The following is a 25,612-nucleotide window of genomic DNA, read 5'->3' on the forward strand; positions in this document are numbered from 1 at the left end:
GTCTCGAATGGAACTGGCTCAATGGTTAGATTCGGGATGACTACTAGACGCTTAGGACGCTTAGGACCCTGGGCATTGTCTCTCCCGTTTACCCTTCTTCGTCCTTCACTGTCTTTGAAACTCAACGGATAGTCCTAGCTTTGAAAGCAGCATAATGTACGTAACAATGCTGAACAACTAGAGCGCCCTAGATGAATGCTACTGAAAAACTTGGCCATGAACAGGTATACAGCATCTTTTGCATTTTTTGAGGCGATATGGGAGGTTGGTGTTGCTGTGATCAACTCTCTGCTTCGCCTTGACTGAATTGATGGACTTTGCTATAGGCCGGTATTACACATTGTTTTGTCAATCTTGGATCGGACCATCCCAGCATCATCGAAGCTATAGTCAAAGGGCAAAATGAAAAGCAGGGCAAATTTCCAAAGATTATCACATGCCCTAATGAGGTAAGAGTGTGAAGCTATTAAAAATGTGCAGTGGTGCAAAATTCTTACCCAAAAATAAAATATCTAGATGGTTGCTCTTTCAATGGCAGACGGATATGCCCGACTGACCAACCAGCCGCAATGCGTAATAGTCCACGTCGACGTGGGTACACAGGGTCTCGGGGCCGCAGTCCACAATGCCTCCACCGGACGCGCTCCTGTATTTATATTTGCCGGCCTCTCGCCATATACTATTGAAGGCGAAATGCGCGGCTCACGAACAGAATATATTCATTGGATTCAAGATGTGCGGGACCAGACGGCGATTCTGGGACAGTACTGCCGCTACACCGGCGAAATAAAAACCGGCAAGAATGTCAAACAAATGGTCAATCGGGCCTTGCAATTTGCCATGAGCGATCCCAAGGGACCCGTTTACCTGGTCGGAGCACGGGAGCCCATGGAGGAGGAAATTGACGCATATTCTCTTGTTCAGGAACAATGGACACCCGTTGAACCATGTGGACTCTTCCCGGACGCCGTGGCGAGCATTGCAGAATTGCTCGTCAATGCCAGAGAACCACTCGTCATAACCGGTTATCTGGGTCGCACTCATGCTGCAGTCAACCAGTTGGTCAAGCTCGCAGATACACTTCGAGGTCTACGTGTCCTCGATACGGCCGGATCAGACATGAGTTTCCCCGCTGATCACCCAGGATGGCTTGGGCTGCGATTCGGCGTGGACGAGAGCATCAAGACAGCAGATGTTATACTCGTGATTGACTGCGACGTGCCCTGGATCAACACGCAATGCCAGCCTCGGGCCGACGCAAAAATTATTCATCTAGATGTTGATCCGCTCAAACAGCAAATGCCGGTTTTCTACATCGCTGCGCACCAGCGGTACCGCACCGACAGCTGTACGGCGCTCAGCCAGATCAATGCCCTAATCGAAGCGCGTCCAGATCTTCTCGCCAAGCTACGACTACCATTCTATCACCAACGTTGGGAGAACCTCTTGGACTCGCACCGTCTACGGCTTCAAAGTATCACTGATCAGGCCCAGCCCGCTGCCAATGGCCACTTTTCGACTCCTTACCTCGTAGCAACCCTGCGGCGTGCCCTACCCAAGGACACCATCTTTTGCATCGAGGCCGTCACCCAGTCCGTCCTAGTGCACGACCAGCTCCAGGCCACGCTTCCCGGGCAATGGATCAATTGCGGCGGCGGCGGACTAGGATGGTCTGGCGGTGCAGCGCTGGGAGTCAAGCTCGCCACCCAGGCTATTGGCCTCAACAAATTTGTCTGCCAGATTGTGGGTGATGGCACTTTTTTGTTCAGCGTACCAGGCAGTGTGTATTGGATCTGTCAGCGCTATGGCATTCCAATTCTGACGATTGTCTTGAACAATAAGGGTATGTCTATACATTCGGCAGAAATGCATTTCCTTCTGTGTCAAATAGTACAATATAACGGATACTGACAAACTGACAAAAAAATTTAGGCTGGAACGCACCTCGCCGCTCTCTCCTGCTTGTTCACCCTGACGGCCTCGGCTCCCGCGCATCCAATGAAGAACTTAACATCTCTCTCGTGCCTACTCCCGACTACGCAGGCATCGCCAAGGCGGCTGCAGGCGGGAACCTCTTTGCCGCCCGTGCCTCGACAGTCGAGGATCTAGATAAATTACTCCCCCTTGCTGTAGAGGCAGTCCAGAATCAAGGCGTCTCTGCCGTGCTTGATGCCCATTTGGACGGACCAGAGGGCAAATATACCCTTGAGCAAACCATGTAAGGTTGTGGCTATTCTATCTTTACCCCGCTGGCTTGTATGTGTCTTATCTTGCATTGTCCTACCCTGTCTTCTCCCTAGCTTGCTCTCTAGTATACTGCGCTGCACAATGCTCTGTTGGTACTGCACTGTACCCTGCAAGGCATACTACAATTTGGTATGAATCTACTGCACAGCTTATTATCGTCGTGGAAGTAAAAACTTGCAACTATTCTGTCAATTTGCTCGGCTGACAACATTCGATGTCATTCCAATGCTATACATATACGTATACTCTGTAATGTGAGTGTGTTGGGGTTTCCGTTGGCGCGTGTATTCGACACTTCCGAGACTGATATATAAAACTGCTTTCCTCTCCTTCCCCCCTGCCCCTCCCTTTTCTCTCTTCGTAGGGGTCTGTATCAATGCTCGTTCCAGGCTCTTTAGTAATCTCATTCCTTTGCACCCCCATTGTCTGTCTCATGTCCCGGTGCAGCGGTCTTTTCATTGTCCTGCGGACTTGACACCGGTTCCGTTGCTGATGAAGAAGTAAACACATTCATTGATCTGCGCTTTGTAGGTGACAAGGAAAAGCGATGCTGCTGATGATCATGGCGGTGCTGAGGGGATTGCGGGCTGCTTTCGCCTTTCTCCTCTTTAGAGAGTGTCTGAGAGTGCAGCTGTCCAACCGGAGACGAGGGCACAGATGAGGAGGACAGCTGGGCGGGCTGGGTCGATGGCGTTGTCGGCAGTTGCGAGGTTTGTATGGCGGGGACATTGGGTTTGTTCCAGCCTGTTCGGCGCTTCTCGCTGGCCCACTGCGTCCAAGAAGAAAGATATGCTCCTGCTCGGGACGAGGCTGCTGCTACAGAGGACTGGGCGGCCGAGAAATCAGGAGCGCGAGAAACTGTAATGATTTTTAGCTTTCCGCCCGTATTTTTTCAGTGGTTTTGTATGACTGCCAGATAGAACGATCAATGCAGCAGGTTTGGAATGGGTATCATGATTAAGCTGGAGACAGTAATGGGAGACTCACATTTTGACCCGGCCCAGCCACCCTCATGAGTTGAGGAAGACGGTTGCGAAGCGCTAGAAGCTGCGGCTGCGGCTGCTGCGGCACGATGCTCTTCTTGCCGTTTCCGTTGAGCTTCGCGCATAACCTCAATGTCTGCCCAAAGAGTATTGAATGCGGAAGACACTTTCTTCTGGCCACTGGCCAGATGCTTCCCTAGAGCTTCACGGCCAGTGTTGAGGCGTTCATCCAAGTGGAGTTCTGCGACTTGACTGTAAAGTGATCAGATCAGCATCAGACTCCTCCTCTCTGGTGAGTTCGGTCTTTCTACATACTGTGCTAATCGACGCTGCACGTCTTCTATCGTAAGGCCGCCCGCACATGGGTGTCGAGGCTCGACAATATCGAATAAATGTGAATCTATATGTTTGTGTTAGGATGATGCAAAGAAGTTACACTTGAGGAAACGAATGAGCTTGCCTGTAAACTCTTGGAAAATCCTAAAATTGTCAGTCTTCATCCAAGCTTCGATCCACTCGGTTCCAAAGTCGGCGCCAGGGTCCCCTTCTGAATTACTCGTCAATACTTCATCTATAAATACAGATCTATTCAGATATGGGCCTACCTATATCTGGTAAGAGCTGACTCGGCTCATTCTTGTGCTTTTCAGCATGCATTCGGTATTTGACTGATGCAATCAAGGCTAATATGTACTCCTCAAATTGAAGCCTGATGAAGTCTTCGCTGCCAGCGTATCCCATAGTCTTGGGTCGTTCCGGATTCGCTATATATCATATTAGCAATATTCGCCGAAGAGCAGTCCAAGGCCCTTACCGGGATCCCAAGTATCGTTGACTGCTTGCGTCAGGAAGTCAATCCATCTTCGATCAGCCACAGTTAATGACAAGACCCCCCGTAATGAAGGGGAGGAAATATCAATCGTATCTTCATCCAACTAGAGCCAAATTAGAAATTTTCCCGACTAGCCAATAACCCAAAGCTTACGTTTACGAGGATGTCGCTATATCTGTCCCGTTGCTGGAGAAGCAGGGTATTGGTAGACCCAACAATGTACGATTTCGTTCCGTGATCAGCGAGCAAATCAAGCTGCTGCAGCGGCGTATATGGGCCGAAAAGGCTCCCCTATTTACGGTTTCAGTTCATTCGCCTGCCGAAGCTCATCCATCATTTTACCGACCTTGCCAAAAAGCTGTAACGGAAGCCCCATATAGGACAATACTGATGTTGTGTCAGCGACGGAGCCTCATGAGCAGCAGTACAACATCCTACAGGAATTTCTATCACTGGTTCTCAGCGATGTGGGCTTGACTGAAGACTTCTCAAGGTTGTTCAAATCAGGATCGGCGCAATCTTGAAGGTTTCGAATTAGACCTGGGATGAGGGAAATGAGAGAAAATTGCATCATGCATAGGCGTTCGCAGCGAGTGCCAAAGAAGAGCATCTAATAGAGTCAATAGCCAGGACGAAATGGTAATCACAAATGCCTCCTACCTTTGGCTGCAATAAACAACATTTGAAAAGCACCAGCGTTTGGTATTTGAACTCGTGAATCATCTCTCGTAATGAAAGACCTTTAAATAATCCAAATGTTAGCACTCGTAGTCTGTAGTCATTCACACTCTATACGGATAATGTTTACCCAGATATTGATCCTTGTCCGCATCGTTATCGTGAAGGGTCTGCTTAAGGCTGGCTTGGAATTCCTAAACTTCTCTTAGTTTAGATATCTTTGCCCGCCGAAGCGCGATTTCGAACCTTGATGATATCCACATCTGAAAAGTCTCTGATATCAAAAGTCTCAGCATGTTTAAATCGAAGTGACACGAGGCTGCCAAGTCGTACCGCTGCGCGAACCATGCCTTGGTAACCACAGAAAGCTTCTCCCGAAGATGACCAAAATACTGCGGACTATCTGCAATCACTACTACAGCTTTCTGTACTGTCGATCTGGTGACCTCGGCCGGTCGGTTTATCAGTTCGTTCGAGTCCATTTGTCGAGTACACGAAATGCCGAACAGCGACGTGGCAGGCCGATCGCCCTGCGCCTCATGGCGGAGTGTAAAGTAGGAGAAGCCTTCAGACGTTCTGTATTTATACAAAGCATTAATCGAATACCCTTTGGCGCAGAAAAAGGAGGTCATAGAGCTCACGCATGGGCACCGTCCGAGAGGGCCATGAATGGCAACAAGCTCCACTCATTTTCAGAGGCTAGATCTCTACCGTCCGCGACCCCCCACCAGTTTTCAATCTCAGGTCCTCTGTAGAATTTTCAGTTAGCTGGAGGCATGCCTCGGAAGGACCCTAGGAGCTCCTCGAACCGTGCGTGATGAAATCCAACGATCGTTACGACCGGGTCGAAGCCGCTGCCGTGGCCGGCCATCCTCCGTTCGTATTATATTACTCGGCCGCATCAGAGGATGCAACACATACTGCAGGGGGTAGGGGCAGAGATGTTTGCACAGAAAAGGACTTGATCACGTTCGCAATGACACTGATAACGCACATAAAATACCCTTTTACGATCGGAGATCCTGTCAGAGCTCCCTGGGAAAACCCCCTCTGACCCAAGAAGCTTAAGAAATCGTGGGTCTCCTTCGGTAAAGCTCTATGCCTAGAACGTCACTGGACAAGAACCCAAACAGAACCGGTTACCTCCAATTTCAGCTAAGATCGGCGTGACTATCATCACAGATGGGTCGCTCTTCTGTACAAGGCAAATCCAAAATACAAATATCACCAATACCCAGAAGCCCTTTTTATGCTCCATCGCATTCGAGGAATTATTTTGTATATCATTGTTTCTAGTCATATACTCAACATTTCAAATCTGATTACGCTGCTTCATATACTAATTTGCGATCGAAAAAGACACCGCAACAACGCCACGCATTCCAAGAGGTGAGAGCGTATCCCCTCATACCCAAGGCCAGAACCTCCTGACCAGTTGCCCAACGGCTTGGAAAGGCAAGTATTTCAGCAATTGACGCTCCCGCGCATATAGAATAGCTCATCAAGAACCAGAATCTGGCCGCTCCCATCTCATGTGTCCTTCGGAGGGTCGTATGTGGAGGCACACCATATGTGCCAAGCGGTGAATGAATCAGACGTGGATAGAGGAATTGCGTGCGTTTGGGGGAGCAGAAGCGGGACAAGAAAGGGGTGAATCATAAGAACGGTGACGTTTAAAAATATGAAAAAGAAGAAACGGCAAAATGGCTCTTCTACGCAGCAGCCTCCGCCACACCATCCACGTTGTGGTAGTCTAAGATTTCGGAGTACCTGTCCGAGTAAGAAGAGTTAGTTAACTTGCTCATGCAAAAGGGTTTTGCGTTTTTTCCCCTTCACGCGCACACGTACATCATGATCTTCCATGTGTCCACCGGCAAATCAGCGTCGTTGAATGACCAGTCAAACTTTTCTTCTGCCACGGGTTCATCGGTGGGGTCGTGGTAGGGGGCCAGATATTCATGGGCCAAACCATCCGCCGCGCTAATTCGCTTCTTGGGATCAAAGACAAGCATCCGCTCCAACAGATCGACAGCTGGCCGAAAGTTAGTCTTCGTATACCCATGTGTCGGAGAATGGTGGCTTACCTGACGGGTCGGCATTCTTGAATTTGTTCGCCAATGGTTGGCGCTCGCGCTTGGGAAGGGACTGAACGAACCGCAGCGTCTAGACATCATTAGCATCTAGTACGAAAATTTGAGCTGCGGAGCGCAAAACGTACATTTTCACTACAGATCGTCTTGATCACGTCATCTGGGGGAGTTCCGAGGAGTTCCGTGATGATGGAGAACTGGTTGACATGGTCTTTGCCAGGGAAGAGAGGCTTGCCCTCAAGCATTTCAGCAAAGATGCAGCCCGCGCTCCAGATGTCAACTTCGACATCGTATTTTTGCCACGTGAGCATAATCTCCGGCGCACGGTAATATCTCGTCGAAACGTAGCCCGTCATTTGGGGGTCCTGAATTCGGGCCAGACCGAAGTCGCAGATCTTGAGATCACAGTTTTCGTTGATGAGAATGTTGCTAGGCTTGAGATCACGATGGACGACACCAGCCGAATGCACGTATTTCAGACCACGCTTGATAGGAAGTTAGTCGGATTTCAGAAAGCGGTTGGGCGGCGCGGGGATTCATACCAGGATCTGGTAGAGGAAGTATTGAATAAACTGCTTCTCTAGCGGTCGGGAGGTGAGAAGTCGGTGGAGGTCCGTTCCCAGAAGCTCCGTTACGAAATAGCTGCCCAGGGTCAATCGACCAGTCAAAGTCCTCTGAGCAATAATAAAACTCACATGTCCTCCAGCGGGGAGATGAAAATGTCGCTAAGACTAATGATCTTTGAGGCAGGTCAGCGGGACGTGTAGGAAATCAAGATGAAAGGCGGCAAAGTGCATACATTTTCGTGGCGCAAATGCTTCAGAAGCTTCAGTTCTCGATAGGTTCTCTTGGACAGCACAGGGGTGCTGAAAGGCTTCATTATCTTCTTGACTGCCACGGGCTGGCTAGTAAGTTGGTCTTTGGCAGAACTATTGTCACAGTCATGGTCAACAAGATATCCACGGAGCTTCTGAGAGGGGCAGAAAAATCTTACCAGACCAAACCAAATGCACCCATGCCCACCGGCTGGAGGTCGGTGTACCTGTCGAGTATTGTCAATACACCCATCTCAATCGCGGCACTGGGAACAAAATTGTCTACCTGCTCGTTATTTCGAACGTGGTGCCAAAAATCTGAGCGCGCACGAATTCGGCCATCTTGAAGATTCGTTGTCGAAAAGGGGAGAAAAATCAATGAAAGGAGGCAGGCACCGTTGGGCCACACAAGTTGAATAAAGGTAGATGATGTGGCGGCGGAATGAAGGTGAGTGTCGCGATGGGCTTTTCACAACGCTGGTGCAATAACGAAGTGGCACACTGTGCGAGACAGCGGAGATGAATTTGCGTGAAGAGGGACCTCTGATTCACGACACAGGAAGAATGGTAGGAGACGAAGATCGCAATATTGACGCGAAGACTCGAGTAGGCGGAGAGTTGAGTAAAGAAGAACGTGTGGTGATGCCGAAAGAGAGCGGCGTTCTTGCTATTCAACAAGGAGAAGAGAGCGGACGACGACGGCAAATTGGAGGCCGCGGTTGACTCTAGCGCCTTGGGTGCCTTTAGTAGTCCCGCCGAGGCAGATAATGAGTATGAAGGTGAGACGAGTGGAATTGACGACAGCGACCACGATGATGGTGATAAGGATAGTAAATGGGAAGAAGTAATTGAGCAGGGTCTGGTGGGGGGGAAGCTGATCAATTTCCTTGCCTTTGACGAAGGAAGGAGGGGAATTGGAAAATCTACTGTAACTGGATTGATGCCCTAGGGTAATAATAACTACTGTCTAACTGGGAATCTTGGGTAATAACTACTGTAACAGGGGAAACAAGGAGGTGTAACGATGGAACTCCCGACTGCGAGATCGACGATTTGCTCTTCTAGGCGGGAAAGACAAAGCAAGATGGAGAGACTCCGGGTCCCCGATCTCTATGTTAGTACGTGGGTACTCTGCCTACTCGTATAGTCAGTCAACTTGGTCCGGGCCACATTTATTTCAGTCGTTTCTCTCTCTGTGTGTGTGAAGGCGAACACCAGGCGAGCTTCATTGGATAGATCCAAGACGGATTTCACAGTTCGGTCGAACATTAGGTTTGTACACAGGATATGTCGTACAAAGTTTAAAAACCACACGTTCACACGCCGATCAGCGCCTCGTCCGGGGCTCACTACAGTGGAAGTCCGGGGGATTGACCAGGCTGGAAACTTAACTGGAAGCTACGGGGGTATAACTGCGGGTAAGTCAGCACCGCAGCAAATCTGGGTAAAGGGATTGGTTGGGGTCGGGAGAGCTATAGATGGGCAAATTGGGGCGAAATGGGAAAATTTTTGTCAAAATGGCAATATCATAATGGTGGACATCAAGTTGGCTAGATCTCGCGGCATCCCACCCATGGAGAAAAGAAAAAGTTGCACGTCACCAGCCTCGGCCCACAGGGCTCTACTGCACGGAGAGCCCCGCGACCACAGGGCACTTCAGCGTACGGAGTATTCTGACCAAGACGCAGCTTGCATGTCTTTCGCTCCCTACCTGTTTGAGCCACCTTTTCACTTTTCATCTCCTTTCTCTCCACTTCTCCCCCTTTCTCTTGAGCATCAGGTCGTAACGCCAGCATCGGGTGGCTCAGTCTAGACCGTGTGACAGGGCCGGGCAGCGATGCAAAACCTTGGCAGGTGCCTCTATGGGGTACCCGGGTACCTGCTCCACCAGCCACTGGCCAGACGAGAACGCCAGCATGGTATCTGTGACGTAACCATCGCGACCGCAGCAACATCGTCATCATAGCTTCCCCTCTAGCCCCACTTTGTATCAACCAAGCAAAACAAGATCTGGAAGATTTCCTTCCAATGTCCAGTCGAGTGGTTTGTGAAAGGGAAAGAGCGATCTATGCCATCGTATCGACAAGGAAAACGAACAGAGATGTAGAATGAAAGTGATAAATTATCTACCTACCTAGATAGGTATTCAATCTTAAAAACAAAGGAAATCCGCGGCTATGGTCCGGCCTTTTGATTGGCTCGGACGAACAACCGGACTCGGGACAAGGTGCCAAACGTGATGAGAGCCACAACACGTGCGCATCTCCCTTTGTCCGTTGCATATTCCAGAAATCAGTAAATAAAGGACGACAATAATGACTGGGAATGATCATATACAATTTTAGCATCAGAAAATTGAAAGAAGACTTACCATACCGTTTTTATCCTTCATTTAGTCGATCAACCCTTTTCCAATTCTCAAACTGTTTTTTTATTATCGTGTTTACAGGATCTAGTTCACTTTTGAAAACTGAAGTGCATTTAGCGATATACTAAGCAATGCACAGAAATAAGTGAGGTATTTGGAAAATCAAGGACATCAAGTATTCGTTCAAGGTTAGCGCTAAGAATTTGACCCTGGTGACAATCTCACAACTTTCAGCCAAGCAGCCCGTTCTACCCTAGACTGATCGTATGGAGTTTATCAATTGCCAGATCTCCTTTTAGATTACCCGCATCGTCGATCGAACGTTGATCTAAACAGGACATCCCCAGAAAAACCTCCTTGAGCTAATAGCCACGCAGTCCTTGTGGGATTTAAGGATTTTAGTAGTTTTGCTTGCACGTGATCGCAAGCCTCCTTCGAAGAACCAAGTGGCATGCTAATTGTGGATCGCGGCTGAAGAATTATCACTTCAAAGAAACCAAATCATTGAGCTTGTTTCACCATGGTTTCCGAAAATATAGAGATTGGCACGGCAATTTCAGATCGACCTGGCGGTGCAAGAATGTTCAATTCAACGATGCATTGAGATTGAGACGGTAAGGCTGACTGTTAATTGCTCTAACCTGTCTACCCTTGTACCTTACTTCCAGGCTCCCAGCCATTCTGGAGCCTGGAGTACAGAATAATAGCAGTACCATGTCGGCTGTGGAGCGTGTATCATCCCGTATTCCAAGACAACATGGCCCCAGAGAAACTTGTGGGAATAAAATTATGACAAAATCGTATGGTGAGCAATTAGCTCTGGATGCAATATGTCGACCAGCTTCTCACAATACTGCAAAATACAAATATATGATATTCTTCGCCAGAAATATTCCCCTTCCTCCTAATTTCAGAAACGATATTAGCACGTGAGAAAATGTTGAGATCAAGTGATCGATATTGTACGCCATTATGGGATTTCGCAGATCATCGGATGTCGTTGTATAAACTGCTTTGCTTTCCCTCCTTCCAAGATTGCTGAAATACATGGCTATTGTATCGCTGCGTCTTCTTCGTAACGAGGGTCTATAGTGAAGGTACCTTAAGTTTTATTATCGGCACTACTCTGGCTTTGCTTCTTGTCTTTTCTCTGTAAATCTTCTCTCATTAATATAATCGAAGAAGGGAAAAAAAAAAAAAAAAAAAAAAAAAAAATTTACAAAAATCAATGCTTCCCAAAATCGTTTCTTCTCGTAAAATTCAAAGCATTGACATCATGCGCTCATTAAGCAGCAATCGATTTTGGAGATGAGGCAATTTAGGAAGCAGACTGCATCCGCTCACTCTTGCGCCCCGCTAGAAAGGCCACGACTAATGATCGATGACTCGGAAAGGCGGAATCCAAGCAGAACACGGAGGTTCATATAGCTGCTTAGTTAATGAGAATTAAATTCAATGCTTATAGTGCGAATAGAGAACCACGATCACAGCTCGTGCTAGGTCTCCGCCTGTTTGTCATCTCCATCCTGATGCTAATGGCCATTGCATAGAAACTCATTATTTGAAATTGTCTCGGTCATTCGCATACGAACGGCTTAGCGTGAGTGCACAAATCTGACCCGGTTAGGAAGTAAGCTCAGTTATGTTCACCTGCAATAAAATTATGCAGTTCCATGCAGAGACGGAGAAAACCGATGGCTCAACATGGACACAGCAAAATAATGCGCAGTCTCTTTGTGAATTAGTTTCAGGTCTGGTTCAAGCAATTGCAATGTTTTCGGTCGATCCAAGACAGTCTAGTTCGTGAATAATGTTGTATTAAAGGCGACTTTATAATCATAATAACATCAGCAATAATAACAATAATAATCATCATCCCACCTGATCTCTTGATCTCCGCCCCGCGGACCAATGCAGGTAGACTAAGCCCCCAAGCATTTTGGCGAGCTGTGAGGCATTACCCGGCCCCTCGCAAAGCGTAATCCCGCCAAAACGAAAGTCGCTTGCTGGACCTTAGCTAAGGTAACTCGGCCTATGCTCCCGTAGCGTACCGTAATCAAGAGAGTAAGTAGAGAGACAGGTTAGGAGCATCATCGCTGGCCGGTTCCTCGACATCATCACCACCGCCAGCGTCTGGCAGCTACCTTCACCCCGCCCTTTGCATCTCTGCTCACCTTGGAATTTAGAGAATCAAACCGCCAACAAACTCAATATCGCCTCAAAAACACTCACGCCTTTCGACACGGACGTTCAAGCGTCCGTTTTTGCAGATCTCGTAAAGGTGTAGCACAGTCGCACCTGCCAAGTTACCTCCTTCGCCCACAGCAAGGCTTCATTTCAGCTTTTTTTTCGTCAGCTGAGCCCATTGACAGCGTCAATTATTGGCTTGTCTACTTTCGCTTCTGGTATCGCTCATTGGCGAACCCGTCACGGACCGTGTAGACGGGATTAAGGTCGCTCTACCTACCATTAGTCGACGCCTTGCCCTGTCGCTTTTCGCATCCTGTTCACTCATAAATCTACGGAGCTTCAGCAAATGATTCCTGCGTAACTGGGTGTGTAGAACCTGGTACTAGCTCAGGGCCTTCCTTGACGGTGCTTCACTTGCTCCCGAGGGATCCGCAAGCCACGACAACGTTGGACCGCCGAATTTCTCAATATCCGTCCCCTGTTCCCTATCTCTCCCACCAGTACTGAAAGTACTGGGTGGTAATCTATCGGGGGATCTCAAGCCTTTTCGGTGGTGCCTGCGTGCAGTTTGCTTAATTCGGCGGGTGAGCTGGATCTGGGGCCCTCGACCGGGGCTAAATTCAACACCCGCCCAGTGCTCCACGAGATACAACTGGCCGATTCTTCACGAAATTCTGTGACACGAGGCTGAAGGTTAGACATTCCCGAAGCCTAGCCTCGAATTCCATCACACCAGCAACGAATTTCGAATCAGACTCTCGAAAGCTGCGCCATTTTTATATTTTCATTCTCATCTCATTGTTTCCTGTGGCCAGAGGGTTGCATCATCTATAGACAAAATGGGAATCTGCATGAGTAACGACTCCGAAGATGGGGAGCAGAGAAAGAGGAGTCAAATGATTGATCGGAAACTCGAAGAGGATTCTCGGAAGCTTCGACGAGAATGCAAGATACTTTTGCTAGGTATGGAGATTTTTGCTGCATGAATTTTCGAGGAGAGATAATAATTGGGCGCTTTAGGATCCGGCGAAAGTGGAAAGTCAACAATCGTGAAGCAAATGAAAATCATTCACCAAAACGGCTACACTGTGGATGAGCTTGCTCTGTATCGATTGACTGTCTATAAGAATCTATTGGACTGCGCTAAAGCCCTTGTCGGAGCAATGCGTCAGTTCGAGATAGATCCCGAGAATCCTCAGAACAGAGAATACTGCGATTATCTTCTGGATTACCAGGTTGATCCAGACCCACACACCTGCCTGGAGTCCAAAGTTGGAGATGCAGTGACTTCGCTCTGGAAAGACCCCTGTATAGCAAAAGTGATGGAACATCAAAGTGAATTTTACCTCATGGATTCAGCACCATAGTGAGTTATCTTCCCGTATAATCAGTTGCCGAAAAAACATCGCTAAGATACATTAAAGCTTTTTTGAAGAAGTTCAGCGCATAGCTGCGCCTGATTACATACCTATCGAGTCTGATGTCCTACGGGCTCGGACAAAGACTACCGGTATTTATGAGACCCGGTTTACTATGGGTCAACTCAGCATACAGTACGTGGAGCAGTTAAGCTTGCCTTAAAATGAAGTCACTAATAATGCTGCATAGCATGTTCGATGTTGGTGGTCAGCGCAGTGAAAGGAAAAAGTGGATTCATTGTTTTGAAAATGTGACATCCATCATCTTCTGCGTGGCGCTAAGTGAATATGACCAGGTTCTCCTCGAGGAAAGCAATCAGGTGAGCAAAAATTCTTCTCACCGCACAGGATACGTGTTAACTCTGCAACTCAGAATCGAATGATTGAAAGTTTGGTTCTCTTTGATTCCGTAGTCAATTCAAGATGGTTCATGCGAACGAGCATCATCCTCTTTTTGAACAAGGTCGACCTTTTCAAGCAGAAACTAGGACGGTCTCCTCTGGGAAACTACTTTCCGGACTATTCTGGCGGAAACGATGTAAATCGTGCCGCAAAATATCTTTTGTGGCGGTTCAACCAAGTTAACCGAGCCCATCTGAATCTATATCCACAGTACGTATCAGAACTTTGTTACTCTCGTCATATATACCACCTGCTAAATTGTTAATATTTTAGCCTTACTCAAGCGACTGATACCTCGAATATCCGACTTGTATTTGCTGCCGTCAAGGAGACCATTCTACACAACGCGCTCAAAGACTCGGGCATCCTGTAAAATATGGCAGCGTCTCAGTGATCGCGATAACTTAACCAGCCATCTACCTTTCAAGTGTACAGCTGCATCTCTTACTTACTTTAGTCATGTCGACAGACGATTTGTCTTTTTCATCATTTGATATTCATCTTTTCCAGACGAGCACTTGGCCATAATCTCTCCTAGCTGCGGCCAATATGCTCCGCATCTTGTCATTGAGCATTGGAGTTGGGGCTCACTGTTTTATGTCGTTGAGGGACGCAGATGCTTTACCTCTTTTTTATTTTACTTACGTCGGGTTCTCTTACATCCGCTCCAAAAAGGCCCGCTCTCCTTGTGGGCCATTCCGTGTTTGTTGTTTTCGCTCTTTTCTCCATTTTGGTGCTACCTTTCTTTTATTTTTCGTCTCTCATCGCCATCATTTGGATGGGCAGATGCCAATCGTACGCATGCGTTTGATGAAGATTTTACAAGTTCGCAAAGAGCAGGTCTCTTTCTCCACGTGCAGGACGAAGACGGCACAGACATGGTTCGGTTAGGGTAGATTGGGAAATCAGAACAAGATGCACCAGATGAAGGCTCGAGGAACCGATTTCTATGGATGGGGGTTTCCCCTTTGCATTGCCATTTTTCCAGAATGGCCATGCGCAAAAGGGGAAATCTTGGGGAATTCTAGGTCTTCTACGGCTTTTACCAAGTGTCTTACTTTTCTTTTGGGTGGACTGGTTAATCCTATTGTCCCATGTGATGGAGTCCTGTCTTCCGGCCCAATGACGAATGTCGACGGCAACCTTGTTGAATTGGTTTCGATTGGTGATTGATTGGTTGAGTTGGTTGATGGAAATGAAATGAATTAAATGAATGTATGAATGTATAACAGGATGACCACGCTGCAAAGTTTGCTCTAATTGCACGCACGACGGAACTGTGAGAGATATGCCAAATTCCCGGTTGAGGGTGATATGGACATGTGGTTCTGTAGCCAGGTCCGTCCTTTCCGGCTTGCCCCTGCAAATGACGACGTCGGACTGGCCGGTGGTTCTGAAGACCGAGAGCAGGGGTTGGTCGTTGGGCCGGCCGATAATACGATAAAGCGTAGTGAGTACCGTAAATTATGTGTAAGTACGTATCAGTTTAGCCGATCGACTTGCCAATTGACTCTTGTTTAGCTAAGGTATACGATAATTCTACTCCTTTGATTGCACACAACCGTTTACTGGCATCTGCATCAGATGAGTCGATCACGTAGTCTGTAGATAGTGTATGAGTGCAATTGAACGATAAGACCATGCCAAGTCATCCTTCTCAGTAAGCAGTCTTGTTCTCTGCTACAGATTCGACCATGCACTGTAGCAACAAGCTACCTCGGTATGGAGAAAGAGGGGTTAAGAGGAGAATCGGCACATGACCTGTAAAGGTTGGCCCGAGTGTGCAAAAGTCCCCATAAGTAGCGCGACTTGAATCGATGGTAGCGCTACTTGGGACGGGAATTGCACCGAAGCGTTGGAGTCGCCTGCAACCCCACTCAACGCTAAAAGACACTTAAGAAGCACCTTAAACATTAGTGAGGACGGAGCGAATCCACTCTTTCCCCGTCTCTCCGCATGTTCTTCTACCCTCAGTGATGCCGTTACGGTACGTGGTTATGGGACCCCCAATGAATGCCTCCAGGGTACTCGTTATCCCTCTTCATTTTTCGCAGTCTCTCAATTGGAGCCAATTGACCTTCACAGTCATTGATGGACACTCATCCCACTGCTTCTTGTCTCAATGACAATGTGTTACTGCATTCTCTTGATTACTGCGTAGCTCTAGGGCGATTCGCGCGGCGTGGATCTCGATCCACACCAAGCCCGCCAGGATGCTTTACTGTCGTGATTTCTCGCCCTCATTGCAGGGTCCAGCTTAGCCAAGAGCTATACCCAAACCATGTGAAATGATGGCTCTGAGATGGTCTTGGGGGGAAAGTTGACTAAAATACCTACTGGATTTGATTGATTGTTCGGGAACCCCCGTCCGGGCCCTGACTGGGTTTCTAGTGCTCGATGCCCCGGTAGCCTACGAATGCAGTTATCAATCGTACGAGGAAATGTGTTGACCCTCCTCGTCGCTGCTTCCCACTGCCAAGCTACCCTACTTACTTTTATCCTTCTCCACTCCCACTTCCTCTGACCATCTCTTCTCCTCATCCCATTTTCCATCGTTTGCTCGGTGTACAGCACTTTATTTGCATATTTTAGATATTGGTTATCGCCTTTGTCTCTATTCTTGTGTTCCAACTCCCGTCATCGTGCGTTTGCCCGGCCGTATTCGATCTGTGCTTTCTTTTTCTTGCTTCTGCAGCCACGTCTTCACGGTCCGGGGTAACGAACTGACCTACCCCGCCCTTGTGCCTCGCGTTGTACCAACCCACGTGGAACGACGTCACGATCCACAACATTTGAACGTCCGCGGTCAAGGTTGGCAATCGTTCTCTTGCTCTCATATACCCGGGTGGAAACTCATATCTTTTAGCCGTTTCATTGTAAACAACATCAATACAGGCTTCTAACGATACATTGGGCCGCTGCTAAGCACCTCGCAAAAATGTCGGCCACGAGAGAACGTAGACCTTCTACTAGTGCCCCACTGTCTGATTTTCAGGGTCCCGTGGGTCCGGCGTTTAGCAGACCGAAGCACAAGCGTACCTTCACCGGCTTTGGACCGAGTGAGATCAAGAGCGTAGAGGCTGCCATTCCTGAGCCCCAACGAGAAGCGTATGTACCGATGATACTGAATGAAGCCTGACGTTGTTCAAGGGCCGATTTTTGGCTAACATTGCTGAATATGCAGCTGGAAGAAATTTGTGGGTTTCCGTCTCATTCCAAATTTCGAGCAACTGTTACTGACAACCCATGGAAGACCGCCCAGGAATTCTCGACCAAGGAGGAATTTCAAGTAAGAATGATCGATTTATCCAATTGGAGAAATGATGGGCTAAAATTTCATATCAAGGCCGAGGCCGTGCGTCACATTGAAACGACACTTGCTCGTTCGCTCTTTAACTGCGATGAACTGTAAGCGCCGGCTCAGATACCCCCGTGGAAATAGCATGTTCATTGCCATCTAGTGCCGCATATTCCGGGACAGCCCTGGCTTTTCGAGACCGCCTTGTGATAGAATGGAATAAAACTCAACAGCGTCATACATTTGCTGATCAGAAGCGTGTTTATTGTGAGTAGACCCCATAATTTACAGAATATGGATAATTACATTACTAACCAATATCGAACATAGATCTTTCACTAGAATTTCTGATGGGTCGAGCCCTTGATAATGCTATGCTTAATGTTGGATTCAAGAATGCTGCCAAAGGTACCTCTTACGATAGCTTTTCCACACGACTAAGCCAGCTGCTGATTGTTTGATAGACGGATTGAGTGAACTTGGATTTCGGATTGAGGACATTATCAAGCAGGAGCGAGACGCTGCTCTTGGAAACGGCGGCCTCGGGCGACTTGCAGCATGCTTCCTGGACAGCCTGGCTTCCATGGACTTCCCCGCCTGGGGCTATGGTCTGCGATACAAATATGGTATCTTCAAGCAGGAAATTGTAGATGGTTACCAAGTCGAAGTACCTGATTACTGGCTCGATTTCAACCCCTGGGAATTTCCGAGACATGACATTACCGTTGAAATTCAATTTTACGGCCATGTGAGAAAATACCAGTAAGTAAAGCCGAATGGCCGGGCAGGCAGAAAGACGAAGAATTTAAATGCCTGACTTCTCCACAGGGATGAAACTGGCAAGAATGTTGCCGTATGGGAAGGAGGCGAAATTGTTGAAGCAGTGGCTTATGATGTCCCAAGTCAGTGCCTTGCAGTGATGATAGACACAAGACTCAGTTACTAAACCCTAGACTAGTTCCCGGCTTCAAGACAAAAACCACCAACAATCTCCGGCTATGGTCTAGTAAGGCCGCCAGTGGTGAGTTTGACTTTCAAAAGTTCAACCGGGGAGAATACGAGAGCTCCGTTGCCGATCAACAGCGCGCCGAGACCATCTCAGCCGTTTTGTACCCTAATGACAAGTGAGTTCGTCCACGTTCCTGTGTGATTCTCACCACTGACGAAACAACAACAGTCTGGAACGTGGCAAGGAACTACGTCTGAAGCAGCAGTACTTTTGGGTCGCTGCGTCCCTCTTCGACATTGTCCGCCGGTTCAAGAAAACGAAGCGCGCTTGGGCAGCGTTCCCGGACCAAGTCGCGATTCAGCTGAACGATACTCACCCGACCTTGGCGGTCGTCGAGCTTCAGCGTATTCTGATTGATCAGGAAGGCCTGGAGTGGGACGAGGCATGGCAAAGTTTGTATCCCTTTAATGTGAAAACTCCCTGCATTAATGCTAACTCTTTCTAGTCGTTGTCAAGACCTTCGGATATACAAACCACACCGTTCTCCCTGAAGCTCTCGAAAAATGGCCGGTACCCCTATTCCAGAATCTTTTGCCCCGCCACCTTCAGATTATTTATGACATCAATCTCTACTTCCTTCAGTCCGTAGAGCGGCGTTTCCCCAAGGAGCGTGAGATGCTTTCTCGCGTCTCCATTATCGAAGAGTCTCAGCCAAAGATGGTTCGTATGGCTTTCCTGGCTATCATTGGTTCTCACAAGGTCAATGGCGTCGCCGAACTTCATTCGGACCTGATCAAGACCACCATCTTCAAAGACTTCGTGAAGATATATGGACCCGACAAGTTCACAAACGTAACCAACGGCATTACACCTCGTCGATGGCTACACCAGGCTAACCCCCGCCTCTGTGAGTTGATCGCATCTAAACTTGGCGGTTACGATTTCCTCAAGGATTTGACTCTTTTGGGCGAAATTGAGAGATATGTTGACGATAAGGCCTTCAAGAAGGAATGGCAGGAGATCAAATACGCCAACAAGGTCCGCCTTGCACGAGTCATCAAGGAAACTACGGGTGTCAGCGTCAATCCCGCTGCTCTTTTCGACATTCAGGTGAAACGTATCCATGAATACAAGCGCCAGCAACTGAATATTTTTGGCGTCATCCATCGCTACTTGGCCATAAAGTCTATGACTGCTGAAGAACGCAAGAAGCTTGCTCCTCGCGTGTCCATTTTTGGTGGAAAAGCTGCGCCGGGATATTGGATGGCCAAGACCGTCATTCACCTCATCAACAATGTTGGTGCGGTTGTCAATAATGACAAGGACGTAGGGGACCTTCTCAAGGTCATCTTCCTGGAAGACTATAACGTCAGCAAGGCTGAGATTATCTGCCCCGCTTCCGATCTCAGCGAGCACATTTCCACCGCCGGTACCGAGGCCAGTGGTACGAGTAACATGAAGTTTGTCCTCAATGGTGGCTTGATCATTGGAACTTGCGACGGAGCAAACGTAAGTTTGGCACATTTATTCCCAAACCCAACCCACTTCTTTCGTGTAATCATCACATTATCTGCTCAGGTATTAACGTCTTTTCAAGATTGAAATTACCCGCGAGATTGGCGAATCCAATATTTTCCTCTTTGGTAACCTCGCAGAAGATGTGGAAGAGCTCCGCCACCACCATTTGTACGGCAAATACGAACTCGATCCGGACCTACTCAAAGTGTTTGAAGCTATCAAGTCTGGCACATTTGGCGATGCCAATGCCTTCTCCGGACTCGTTAATGCAATTGTTGACCACGGCGATTATTATCTCGTGAGCGACGACTTCCATTCGTATATTCAAACGCATGACCTCGTGGACGAAGCGTACAAGAACCAGGACGAGTGGTTGACCAAGTCCATTCAAAGCGTTGCCCGCATGGGCTTCTTCACCAGTGATCGCTGCATTCAGGAGTATGCTGATCTTATCTGGAATGTCGAGCCTGTGCCACCAAAAGAGTAAATAGGAGCAAGCACGAGGGAGCAAAAGAAAAGATTGGGCAGACGCCTGAATTGTTTGGTTACCCAAGACTAGATTTTGCTCCCCAGATTGTCTGTACAGAGGTATTATTACCGCAGTAAGACATGTCCAATTGAATGACGGAAGAGCGGACCTTGGATTAGAGATAAGACAGTCCTTTGTATGAAACGTGGTCTTTTTTTTTTTTTTTTATTTTTATCTTTTGGTTTGGCTTTTCTAATATTTCATATCATTATTCAATTAACTTTTGAACATAATAAATTTTACTTGGAAGGCACTCTATCGATCGATTTTATTGACTCGTACGCAGGTGCTGTATTCTATATGTGATGCATTTTGTAGGACCATTGAATTTGATAGTGACCATTAACATTTGACCCTTTGATGCATATCATATGTAGAGTATACGTATTGAAGAACATGTCGAGCTCCAAAAAGTACATGAAGGGAAAAATGACCATTTAAAACTGTGCGAAGAAATATATTGCGCGGTGAAGTATCTCCAAAAATGAGGTTATATGGTGGTTTCTTTAGCGGCGGAGAGATGGAACATTTCCCCGTCCAATGATATATACAATAATGTCCAATGCCGTGTTTGTTAGGAATATTCTGTTTGCTGGTTGCCGTATGATTTTATAGTCGCCGGAGGCGTATTCTCTATTGGATGCCTGTGTTGAAGAGCGGTAAAGGGGAAAAAGAAACTTGGCATATTAAAAACAGAGATTCAAAGATAATGAAGATGAAAAAGGATATCTAGGTTGAATTGTGAAAATGTTTCGAAAATATTTGAATGGATTGACGAAAATGAAGACGATGACAATGGCGAAGATAAGATGAGAATGAGAAGAAGAGGGTATTAGAGGTCTTGTTCGAGGAAAGAACGATGTGCAGGATTTCGGAATGAGTCATAATAAATTGAGTGCATGCGTCAGGCGTTAATGGTTGCGAATCATGCAGCAGTTCCGTTTGAAGCGGCAGCCGCGGAAGGAGCAACTTCTGTGTCAGCAGCGGTTTCTGATCCATTTGAAACGGGTTGCGCCTCGACTTGTGCGGTCGATTTGAAGAATTGTGGGAATATAGTGCGTAATTCTTCGAGGCTGCGAATCTGGTATTTGCTTGCGCGGGTTGCCGGGTCTGGGTCCGACGGGTCGAGAAGATGGGCCGTGGTCCAACCAAGAGCTTGCGCGTGGCGGCAGTTGAGGTGGGAGTCGTCTATTCGAGATACAGAACCCAACTCAGCATTTTTGTTCTTACATATGCGATACCGCTCAATTTCCACTTACCAACAAAATAACACTCCTGGGCATTCGAGACACCTGCTTCGGCCTGCGCCTTGGCGAACATGCGCTGGTCGGGCTTGCACACGAATCGCTCTGCGCCGTAGTCGCAAAAGGTGATGCCCTCAAACATGTCATCGACGCCTAGGAGCTTCACGACACGCTGTCCATGCGTAATGTAGGCGTTGGTGAGAAGCCATAGCCGCACTTTGCTCTTGTCGATGTCCTCGAGCAGTTTGCGCAGTTGAGGATCGGGTGTGATGATGTCATCGAGGGGAAGCGCGTCGTCGACTTTGCTGTTGTAATCTAGAGGGTCGATCTTGTGGTGGCGCACAAGTCCTTCAATAGCAAGGCCGTACTCGCGGTAGTACTTATTGTGAAGCCGGGTAGCATCTTCGGCGGAGAGGGACAGATGTGTCATAAAGTACTTGTCTAAGGGTACAGCCTATTAGCCATGGGAGAGGAACGGAAAGAGAAATGGAGAAGAGACGTGCCAATGAGTACTGACATGCACTCGTGTACCCGTTTGCCTGAAGTAATACTGTTAGTATTGTAATTCTTTGAAGTTGCTCGGTTTGGGAGCGTTTATCTGTGCGGGGCACTGCGCGTACTTCGTGGGTAGAGCTGTTGCAGCAATTAGCGGAATGATTCGGGGAATTTCTTGAGAATTGAGATTAGAAACATACGCAATTGTCAATGTCAAAGAAGAAGACGGGCCGTTGCCCGAGATTTTGCACCATTGTGCTCGCTGATCTGTTGATAGTGGGGTAGCTGAGAGGCCCGCGGGGAATGGCGGTTGCGAGTCTGACGTTGGTGCTTGTCGCTTGGCCTAGTCACCTGGTAAGAAGAGTCGAATGAGAGGATCTAAGAATGGAGGCAATGGCCTTGACTCTGGTCGAGATATATAATATGCCCCAGAATGAGAGAGAGAGGCAGAAAAGAGCGCGGTGGGGGCAAATTGGAGAAGAGTCACTGAATGACTGACGGATACAGGCGGTAGTTCCTCAACTTTATCGGAGCGGAAGTCACCGCTGCCAACTGAACTCGCTTGAACCAATTGGGACAGCCGTCCGAGTCACGCACTGTAGTGTTGTAGTTGATCATCTTCCCTGCTGAGAATCTTCAATTTCTCCTTCATTTTACCACTTCAGTATCTCTACTCACTTCCCAGCCTTTTCAGACTGGATTCGTGTGGGATTCAGACACAACTTGCTCGTTGAAACAAGAAGCTCAGCTGTGTGATTTTAACATGACTATAGTCTGAGATCTCACCTACTTTTGCTTGCTACAGGCCATGGCCACTCCGATGGTTGGCTCGGTCCAGTTCCATGGACCAAAACTTACTGATCGGGAGCTAAGAGAGGCCCTTGAGTATGACAAGATTCTCAGCTTGAGAGACGATGTCTTTTCAGGAAGACATCCGCGATTAAAAGTACCAGTCGCTTTAAATGGCAAACCCGGCCCGCGACCTGTCCATTCCCCTACTTTGTCCTCGCCGCGATCCGAGGCTGCCAAGGACCAATCTGCAACCACTCCAGCGGCTCCTGTTGAGAATAGAAATGCAATCGTTCCAGTGCCAGTGCCAGTGCAGCCTTTGCCATTACAACAGAAGCCGCTGCAACCAAATGGGATACCGCGTCACGCGCCTATTCCTCAGGCGGCTCCTGCATCGCGACCGAGCGTTTCTGGGATTGATCCCGTGCTCTTGACAAAGTCTGACGATCTTGTGCGAGCAGAAATTCAGCTGAAAAGACAGCGAATTGAACGTGTTCTGCGCGAACAGCTCGACAATCGTCGGGCCGAGTCCAGACACAAGGATGCCAGCTCGGGCGCTCAGGACCTTGACCTTTCAGACATCCTGGCAAAGGCATTCGAACTCGTCACTCCACTATCTGAAACAACACTGAAGTGCCCAGAGACTGGTGCTGCTGACTCCAGCGACTCGTTTGATGAGAATTCATTCTACTCAAGTCGAGTGAATACGCCCATGGGCACCAGTGAGGGATCACGCGCGTCATTCGCTCATGATCAACAGGGTCAGCCAATGGAACTGGACAGCCTTGATGCTGACGTCTATCCTGTAGATTCTCATAAGACAGCAAAGGCAACGAGGCCAGAATTTTCGCCGTACAGAGTGCCCGACGCGGCAAATAGCCTTAACCACCGAATAGATGATGCTCGAAATCTACCACACGCTCCTCTTCCCAGTAATGCCCAGTCTATGCGGAAGCTACCAGAGCAGCAGATTGACACGCAAGAGATGCGCGATTCACCAGATGAGGAAGAATATTCTCCGCCAGAGCCCATTCCTGCTGCAGATCTCCGTGACTCTCCACGTACTACTATCCACCATGGGCCGTCTCAAGGGTATCAACCACAGAATGAGCGTCGTGAACCCGCTCATATTCCACTTCCTCCGTCACCAAATACTGGCATGCACATAGTCAGTAACAATGTGCGCTCACCGGTTGCGCCACAGCCGGCGCGAATTTCACCACTTGCTATGAACAAGCCTCCGCCATTTGTTCAAAACCAGCGCCAATTGGTACCCGCCCAAAATGGTCATGCTATAGCCTCTTCTAGCCAGCACGCTGCTCAACAAAGCCCCGAAACCGGACATGGTCCACTTCTTTCCCAAAAACGAAGGAGAGCAGCCGTAGCTGGCGAGGAGCGAGAAGGCCGTGTCGTGTCCCGACGTGCGGTAGAGTCTCCTGAACCGCGTATTAAGGAGGAGCCTATCTCTCCACCTCCATTCACCCACCGCACAGATCTCCGTCAGGTTGTAGATTATCGTGGTCGACAACGCGAATCTCCTGGTCATGATGAGTACTCTATGCGCGACCCTAGCCATGGCAGATATTATATCCGGGAATCCGATCATGCACTGCCGTCACCGCACTACGAGATCCAGTCACCTTCTTCACCAGTACCCGTCCGCGTATCGTCTCGAACGTCTCTCCGGCGCCCAGTGCGGGATGAGCAAGATCTCAGAAGAGTAGCTAGTATTCAATACGCCAGACAGCCGCCGTCGCCGCCCTTGTATCCTGTACAGTATCCCTCCAACACTTCGCGGTCGGCTCGCGCAACCTCACATGCATTGGTAGAGCGCATCGCGGACGAGCCGCCTAGATACTACCGTGAGTCGGTCAGGCCGGTCGCGGCCCATAATATCCGCGATCGATCCCGATCTCCTCAGCCTGTTCGTGAACGGTATGCTTCCGTTGTGCAAGTGCCTCCCCCTCCCCCTCCCATGGCTCGCCCTCCTCGACGTATTATCGTCGACCAGCATGGCAGAGAGTATTATGTTGCGCCAAATCCGATGGAGATGCGCCACTCTGTCGCACCTCCAAGCAGGCACTCCAATGCACCTATTTACTACGATGAACCTTCTTCGCGGGATCGGATTATCCGTGTCCCTCTTGCAGATGCCGAGGCCTACGAAGACGGCGGTTATGTGCACCGCATGGGACCACCTGTCGGTTTACCGCGACACTACGCCGAGCCGATTGAGTCTGAAGCGCCATCCTATCGCGTCTATCGACAAAGGGATTACTCTGTACGTCCAGCCGAGCAGTCTAGCCTCCGAGAAGTAGCTCCTCGCGAAGCCGACTACATTGAGCCGCGAGCAACTGGGCGTGCTGATGATGTGACTGGCCGCCGCGTGATTCGAACTCATAGCGTTGTGCCTGGAGGAAATGCACGGTACGAAGTCGCTCCAGAGTATGCGTCGCGACTGCAGAGCGTACGTCCGGAGCCCGAATACGCCGCTGGCTTAAGCCATCGGCGTGAGGCGCCTGCTCCGCGGATAATCAGAGAGGCTAGTGTACGCGTCGACGACGGCCGAAGGTATGCCGAGTATGTGCCGGACGAGGAGCGCTTCCACTACATGTCCCACACGCAGCAGCCCCCAACACAGGCTCGACGATACGTGGAGGAGCCAGTATTAGCCGGGTACGGACGCGAGATGGTACCCGATACCGCGGGCGCAGGCTCGGGCCACGTGTACCGTTACTGATGAGCTGAGTGATTCGGATATCGGTGG

The 25,612-nt window shown here is 48.7% G+C and overlaps 7 protein-coding genes across 7 annotated transcripts; 4 read left to right on the forward strand and 3 right to left on the reverse strand.

The window, feature by feature from the left end:
- Positions 1-108: 108 nt before the first annotated feature.
- On the forward strand, positions 109-2,571 carry L228DRAFT_260280 (Thiamin diphosphate-binding protein). Its single transcript, XM_018334249.1, has 5 exons — positions 109-156; positions 225-264; positions 327-449; positions 517-1,843; positions 1,933-2,571. Coding segments are annotated over exons 1-5 (1,782 nt in total). The 5' UTR covers positions 109-154; the 3' UTR covers positions 2,223-2,571.
- A 79-nt stretch (positions 2,572-2,650) lies between these two features.
- Positions 2,651-5,611, reverse strand: L228DRAFT_267461 (hypothetical protein; the record flags this gene model as incomplete). The annotated part of the gene is made up of 15 exons (XM_018334990.1): positions 2,651-3,105; positions 3,235-3,482; positions 3,546-3,630; positions 3,667-3,777; positions 3,836-3,994; positions 4,045-4,165; positions 4,216-4,353; positions 4,409-4,449; positions 4,501-4,672; positions 4,723-4,802; positions 4,871-4,934; positions 4,987-5,014; positions 5,074-5,316; positions 5,382-5,489; positions 5,550-5,611. The coding sequence occupies 15 exons, from the start codon at positions 5,609-5,611 to the stop codon at positions 2,651-2,653; spliced, it is 2,115 nt and encodes a 704-aa protein (XP_018189011.1).
- Positions 5,612-6,360: 749 nt separating this feature from the next.
- Positions 6,361-8,371, reverse strand: L228DRAFT_116512 (MAP kinase SakA). Its single transcript, XM_018328948.1, has 9 exons — positions 7,932-8,371; positions 7,825-7,872; positions 7,630-7,759; positions 7,526-7,569; positions 7,373-7,472; positions 6,959-7,315; positions 6,825-6,903; positions 6,589-6,772; positions 6,361-6,510 (listed from the first exon to the last, which is right to left on the reverse strand). The coding sequence occupies exons 1-9, from the start codon at positions 7,985-7,987 to the stop codon at positions 6,453-6,455; spliced, it is 1,056 nt and encodes a 351-aa protein (XP_018189012.1). The 5' UTR covers positions 7,988-8,371; the 3' UTR covers positions 6,361-6,452.
- Positions 8,372-13,042: 4,671 nt separating this feature from the next.
- L228DRAFT_209744 (G protein alpha subunit) lies at positions 13,043-14,396 on the forward strand (the record flags this gene model as incomplete). Its single annotated transcript, XM_018329826.1, has 6 exons — positions 13,043-13,166; positions 13,224-13,569; positions 13,628-13,756; positions 13,812-13,941; positions 13,995-14,233; positions 14,297-14,396. The coding sequence occupies 6 exons, from the start codon at positions 13,043-13,045 to the stop codon at positions 14,394-14,396; spliced, it is 1,068 nt and encodes a 355-aa protein (XP_018189013.1).
- A 2,146-nt stretch (positions 14,397-16,542) lies between these two features.
- L228DRAFT_246234 (glycosyltransferase family 35 protein) lies at positions 16,543-20,604 on the forward strand. The gene is made up of 13 exons (XM_018332363.1): positions 16,543-16,834; positions 16,890-17,131; positions 17,208-17,220; positions 17,277-17,312; positions 17,370-17,431; positions 17,485-17,588; positions 17,652-17,729; positions 17,786-18,083; positions 18,150-18,223; positions 18,280-18,445; positions 18,499-18,722; positions 18,776-19,779; positions 19,868-20,604. The coding sequence occupies exons 2-13, from the start codon at positions 16,962-16,964 to the stop codon at positions 20,273-20,275; spliced, it is 2,637 nt and encodes an 878-aa protein (XP_018189014.1). The 5' UTR covers positions 16,543-16,834; positions 16,890-16,961; the 3' UTR covers positions 20,276-20,604.
- Positions 20,605-20,932: 328 nt separating this feature from the next.
- On the reverse strand, positions 20,933-22,587 carry L228DRAFT_116733 (pyrimidine 5-nucleotidase). The gene is made up of 5 exons (XM_018328950.1): positions 22,257-22,587; positions 22,182-22,194; positions 22,065-22,100; positions 21,577-22,002; positions 20,933-21,505 (listed from the first exon to the last, which is right to left on the reverse strand). The coding sequence occupies exons 1-5, from the start codon at positions 22,308-22,310 to the stop codon at positions 21,243-21,245; spliced, it is 792 nt and encodes a 263-aa protein (XP_018189015.1). The 5' UTR covers positions 22,311-22,587; the 3' UTR covers positions 20,933-21,242.
- Positions 22,588-22,864: 277 nt separating this feature from the next.
- L228DRAFT_238028 (hypothetical protein) lies at positions 22,865-25,585 on the forward strand (the record flags this gene model as incomplete). The annotated part of the gene is made up of 1 exon (XM_018330993.1): positions 22,865-25,585. The coding sequence occupies one exon, from the start codon at positions 22,865-22,867 to the stop codon at positions 25,583-25,585; it is 2,721 nt and encodes a 906-aa protein (XP_018189016.1).
- Positions 25,586-25,612: the final 27 nt, after the last annotated feature.

Source organism: Xylona heveae, assembly GCF_001619985.1.
Source record: "Xylona heveae TC161 unplaced genomic scaffold L228scaffold_4, whole genome shotgun sequence".
Taxonomy (NCBI): domain Eukaryota; kingdom Fungi; phylum Ascomycota; class Xylonomycetes; order Xylonales; family Xylonaceae; genus Xylona; species Xylona heveae.